At 46.3% G+C, this 6000-nt stretch overlaps 1 protein-coding gene across 1 annotated transcript in view; it reads right to left on the minus strand.

Moving 5' to 3' along the window:
- Positions 1-6000, minus strand: part of LOC128400923 (ras-related protein Rab-35-like) — a 14690-nt gene extending 8690 nt beyond the window's left edge. The window contains exon 1 of the mRNA XM_053363641.1: positions 4757-6000. Within this exon, the coding sequence (XP_053219616.1) occupies positions 4757-4811 (55 nt within the window). The 5' untranslated portion in view covers positions 4812-6000. The remainder of the gene's footprint in view (positions 1-4756) is intronic.

Here is a 6000-nt window from a genome sequence, read left to right on the forward strand (position 1 = left end):
TGGCCACAGAGAAAGGAGGAGGAGATGGAGGTGAGCAAGGGAAGAATGCGTAGTTAACCCAGGGTTAGCATCAGTAGATGATGGCGATCACTTGGGAAGCATCACTGAGTGGCAAACTTGGCTGGTGGGTGTCGACAGGGCTGTAGCCAAAACAAGGCCATTTAAAAAATGATATATCAGCAGGTACAGGAGAATTCAAAAGTTTGCAGAAGTACCAAAATTAGAACACCAGCCATCTAGGGGGAAACACCTACAAAGGCAATCCAATAGGGACAGAGCATGCTCAGTGCTCCCACTGACTATGTGTAGAAGGGAATGGAAACTGGGGCAGGAGGAGGGGGAGAGAGAAGTAGCTACCAGTTGTGTGTCTCCAAAGGCAGGCTCCAAAGGTTCCCCAGAGAAAGCTGGAGGGGATCAGAGCCACTGCTCAGCATCTATGCACATGTATTCTCATCACCTTCAGAGGAGGATTTTCCTAGGGATTTGGAGCAGGAGAAGATGGGAAACAACGAAGCTGTACTACCCCCCTCTTTCATCCTTCCCCACATGTCTCCAAGCGATTCTCAAAGATGCTCATGATCAAACCAAAGCAGGCTTACTTTTCATGCAATTTGTGTAATAAGAGTAGCCAGGCTCTTGCTAGAGGCAAAAAGTTGCGTATTCCACCTGACCCCCCCCTTGGTGGTTGTCCATCAATATTGACATCACCAGGTGGGGTAGAAAATTACCTATTAGTAATTTCTGTCCCCGGAAAAGTGTCGTTAATTAAAATCATTGTTTCATTGAAAAAGAAAAAAAGTAGGAGCCTAAGGAATGGGGTAGAACGCCAGTCCAAGGCAGCTTCCGTGTTGTGAATAGCTCTCTGCAGGTGAGCCCCATGGCTTTTGTTTACTAAACCAGATTGCAATTTGGAACTTCCGGGAAAAATCCAGAACATTTTCCAGAGATTGGAATTTTAGTTCTCTGGTTCCATCAGGATACCTCAGAAGTACCACGCATACATGGGAACACTCCTGGCTGGTGAATCCCTTTCCCCCTTTCTGATCGAATCAGCCTTCTGCCTGCCAGCCCTGGTCAGCTGGGAAAGCTCTAACTACCTTCAGGTATTTCATTACATCAGCAGGTGCACGCAAGAGACATAAAGGCCTCAAGAATGCAGGTGCCACACTAACCCCTTTTAACCCTATTTCAGAGCCCCAGAATTTCACCTGATTTCCGAATTTATTCTGTGGGGAGAAGCCCCCTCCCAAGCAACCAGACCTGCCAGTTGTACAGCCAGATGCTATGGCTAGTAAATTATGTCTGCCTTAACGAACCAGTAGACAGAGGTGCTGGTTTAATTCCAAGTCACTTCTACCTCCTGATTTATTGCCACGTGTGACTGTAAGCAGGCTGGGGCAGGGAATCGTGCAAATCCTTTTTCCCCTCTGCACAACAAACTGCTACAACAACAGGATTCCTTCCAGAGCTGCCACCTCCTTGCTTCTTCCCTTCAACTGCTTTGGGCTTTTGATGCATTTTAAATCTCAGCACGCACTTGGAATTTGGGAAGCCCTAGGCTCAACCCTGAAACACACAGGGCTGGGAAGGGCTCCCGCCTGAAACCCCAAAAAGCCACTGCCAGCCAGTGCAACCAATACTGACTGAGAGCCAGCACTGCTCAGAGGCAGGGAAAGGCAGCTTCCCACATGCGTATTCACATCCAGTCTGGAACTGCATGAAAAATGAAACAAAGATAAAAATCAAACGAGACAAGGCCTCGCGGCAGGAAGCAATAGAGGACTTTAAATGCCAAGAAGCTGCACAGGAATGATTGGCGGAGCTCTTTGTGTGCAACCTGAAGGAGAGAAGGCTGGGGAGGCGAGATCAGAAGGGGGAAGCTGCTTTCCTACCAGCGAGAAGAGAATTGCATCCACCCCTTTGCAGGAAAACCACCACAGCAAGGAGACAGGCCTGGCTCCAGCCATCAGAGAACAGCTGCAAGGAGCTGGCTTCTCTTTCCCCAACCCGGTGCCTCAGAAAGAGCTCTGTTCCAGCTATCAGTGGACCTGTGACTGCAGAGGCAAAGGGGGAGGGCCCTCTCCACCTCACCCCATTCAAGGAACAAGGACTGCCGGGTCAGTTGCACAACTCCTTTCCAAGCAAAGAACAGCGCCAATGGGGGGGGGGGAATCAGCCAAGCCCCAGCCTGATCGTAATTCATCTCTTCGCTCACTGTCAAACTGATCCCCTTCCTCTTCCACCTTTTTCTTCCACTTCCCTCACCAAAGTCTTGTAACCCCGAGGACAGGGCTTGTCTCTCATTTTCATCTGTGTACAAAACACCCACAAGCAACCTCGTGTGTTGAATTTGAGTGACAGCAAGCCACTTGGGGAACTAGAAATATAGATATTATTTGCTAGTAGCCGTTTCCATTTCTGTGGAAGAAGTCGGCATTCACAAGACCGCCTCAAAAAATGTGATATGAGACACACAGGACTCGGTAGCAAAGTTTATGAGTTTTGGTTCCAATTATTTTTTTGGAACTGATGGCAGGAGATCAGGGCTCAAAAACACTGCAGGGGAACTGCAATGGGTTGAACAGAATGGTTTGCCACATTTTTTTGGAGGGGATTTAAAAAGTAAGGTAACATTTCTCAGAAGTCAGTCCCATGAATCACGTTGGGCTTACTCCTAGATATGTAGGTGTAGCACTGAAGTCTAAAAGACCTTTCTTAACCATGTTGTGTATGCATTTGGTGAATAGGTACTGCTTTAAAACCATGGTTGGCTAACCCGAGGGCCTTCATATGTTGCTGGACTACAACTCCCATCATTCCTGACCATTGGCCATGAAAGCTCTGGCTTATGGGAGATGGAGTCCAACCATATCTGGGGAGGACACAGGCTTCCCACCCCCATTTTAAACAATGGCTTAGCAACTAGGAGCCCTCCCCTCCCTCCCTGCACCAAGCTACTAAGGGTTGTATCCAGTCGTATACTAAGAGTATGGAAAGACTAACTGAGGTCCATTCTTTTAATGGGGGTGTATTCCAACTTGGGCTGCAATAGCTCAGTTGACAGAGCGTGAGACTCTTAATCTCGGGGTTGTGGGTTCAAGCCCCACATTGGGTGAAAGATTCCTGCATTGTAGGGGGTTGGACTATATGACCCTTGTGGTCCCTTCCAATTCTATGAGTCTATCATTTAAAAGGCTGTGATGCCACTTTAAACAGCCATGGCTTCCCCCAGAGAATTCTGGGATCTGTAGTTTAAGGCTGCTGAGAGTTGTTAGGAGACCTTTTATTCCCCTCCCCCAAATTAAAATTCCCAGAGTTCCTTGGGAAGAGGCATTGCCTGTTAAACCACTCTGAGAATCGTACCCCCCAGGGAATAGAGCAGGCATCCCCAACCTGCGGCCCTCCAGATGTTTTGGCCTACAACTCCCATGATCGCTAGCTAACAGGACCAGTGGTCAAGGATGATGGGAATTGTAGTCCAAAACATCTGGAGGGCTGGAGGTTGGGGATGCCTGGAATAGAGGGTCTCTGTTACGCATGCCGAGAGAGAGTTGTTAGGAGGCCCCCTATTCCCCTCCCAGGGCTATAATTCTCAGGAGTGCTTTAATGCCTCTTCCCATGGAACTCTGGGACTTGTAACTCTCAGCATGCTTAACAAACTACCACTCCCAGAATTCTCTGGGGGAAGCCATAACTGTTTAAAGTGGTATCACAGTGCTTTCAATGTATGAATGTGCCCAAGTTGGAAGTCTTAAGAAAGATGCAAAGAGAGCAAGTTGCTGACCAGGGCCTGAATTATAGCAGGCTAAATTTGAATGAATGTGAAGAGTATTGGAAACATACCCAGGTATATGGAATGACTTAGTCAGGAGCATTCTGGGAAGCCATTTTGAGAAGCATAATTCTTGGTTAGCTTTAGTATAAGTACTAGAATTTCCTCCTACCAAGTAGCAGCTCAGGCAAACTCATACACCTTGTTTTTCTCCCCCCCCCCGAAAAAAACTATGTGTGAATGTTTCTAGGTGGTAACCCTCACAGGCTGGCGCAACTAGGCCCCAAAGGATGCTGGGAATCCTAGAAATTAGCACAAGGAAGACTCGTGGAAAAAACTGCTTCTGCACGCTTGCCATGCAGCCAGAATAAGCTCTTGGTACACTGTGAGTAAGCTTCCCACAAGATAAGTCTCCACGGGATTATGGGATGCTAAAACAGTGAGAGAAGGCAATATAAAGCCAGATACTAACGGGGTAAAGTTACAAGGCAAGAGAGTGCTATCAGTCCTATCACAGTTACTTCCAAATTCATTAAAAAGTAACCTTTTTATTACCTTGTGCACATTTATATTGCATGAGGATGTTTGCAGGTATGAAAGAGAAACAAGGAAAGAGCTGTGGGAATAACAACAAAAAACAAGAGTACAAAGGGGAAGAATGACAAGGAATAGGTTTAAGTGGGGGCGGAGGGGATGCTGAACCGATAACCAATTGGAATATATGAAACAAGGTGGAAGACCAAAGGAGGGAAAAGATGCAAGAAACCAAGGCTATTTAAAAAATCAGATAAGGAGAAAGGTGTTAAGAGTGTGGAATGAAAACTGAAAAGAATGAGATGAGTTTAGAGAGAGGAGCATAGTTAAAGAGGAATGAAAAAGACAGCAGGAGACAGAACAGCCAAATATAATAAGATGAAAAAGTGGGTTTGGGGGGAAGAGAAAATGGAAGACTTGGGGAACAAGGGGGAAAGAGCCAATGCTTACCAGAGTCCCCAATGATGAGTAGTTTGAACAAGTGGTCATAATCCTTGGCAGCCATTCATGTGCTGGGTCAGCTCCTCCTCCTATGTCTTTCACGCTCCCTGCAGGGATTCTCCACTCACTCCCACACTTTCCAGTGGGAAATTTGTTCTGCCTCAATGCCCCATTGCAGTTAATCAGGACACGGTGTTGAGCATGCCAGTCTCTTTTCCTCCCGTGTCCAGAAGATCCTGAAAAACTTCCAAATGCAAGATCAGGCCGATTTGACAACGCAGTTGTTTCCTCGGAAATGAGAAAGTTTAAGGCTGTCTTTCTGCCAAAAGTCCCTCCAGGGTTGTTTTTTTCTGGAGCGCAGATGTTACAAACTTCTCGTTCCAGAGCTTTGCTTCCTTAAAGTCAAATGACAAAAAGGAACCCGCTGGAGCCTGCCAAGAGAGTTTCTTCCTATGTCAACAATCTGTAGAATGCAGTGTCGAAAGCGTATCCGCCGTTTTTGGATTTTTAAAAGAGAGGGCAGTCCACAGATGTAGCACAGATCCACAGTTTATTAAGACCTCAGGCTTCCTCTGATGGGATGGGACAGAGCAAAAAGATTAGGAAGGTGAAAAAAGCATCAGGAAATGGCAGAATATATATATATATTTCCAAAGGAGCTGTTTTTCCCACATTCAGAAGCGGGGTGCCAAAGGGTGTTGCAGTTTACAAAGAGCTTAACGCTGAGGTCTCCAAAGGAAGTAAGTAATTCAGAACTTTCAGAAAAAAATACAGGCCAGAAGATTTATTCCAAAAGGTGGCTTTTAAAATTAAAAAAAAAGGAAACCCAGAGGGGAAAACACGAATCCTCAGACCAAAATTTGTGGTTCTGCCAAAAAAAGGAAAAAGGAATGAACTGATTAAGGACCAGAGAAATTATTAAAAAATATATATATCCAGAAAAGAAGGGGAATTTAGGTCCTTCCAAAAGCCTTCCTGTATCCAAAAATAAATGGTAAAACAGAGGGGTGACAACCAAACATTGACCGATACTTTCAATTGGGGTGGGGAAGAAGAGAGAGGTGGTTAGTGAAATAAGAGAAAGGGGTGGGGGGGGGAACGAGGGTCAAATAAAGCAGGGAGTTTCGCCCCCACCTAAGGGATCTAAGCCAATCGGAAGGACCTTAAAGTTTCTCTCCAAATGACCTGGCAGCCTTTTCTTTTCCTAACATTCGCTGGGGCGGGGTAGAGAGGAGGAGAGCCACGAAAACAGG

This window comes from Podarcis raffonei, chromosome 13 (assembly GCF_027172205.1).
Source record: "Podarcis raffonei isolate rPodRaf1 chromosome 13, rPodRaf1.pri, whole genome shotgun sequence".
Taxonomy (NCBI): domain Eukaryota; kingdom Metazoa; phylum Chordata; class Lepidosauria; order Squamata; family Lacertidae; genus Podarcis; species Podarcis raffonei.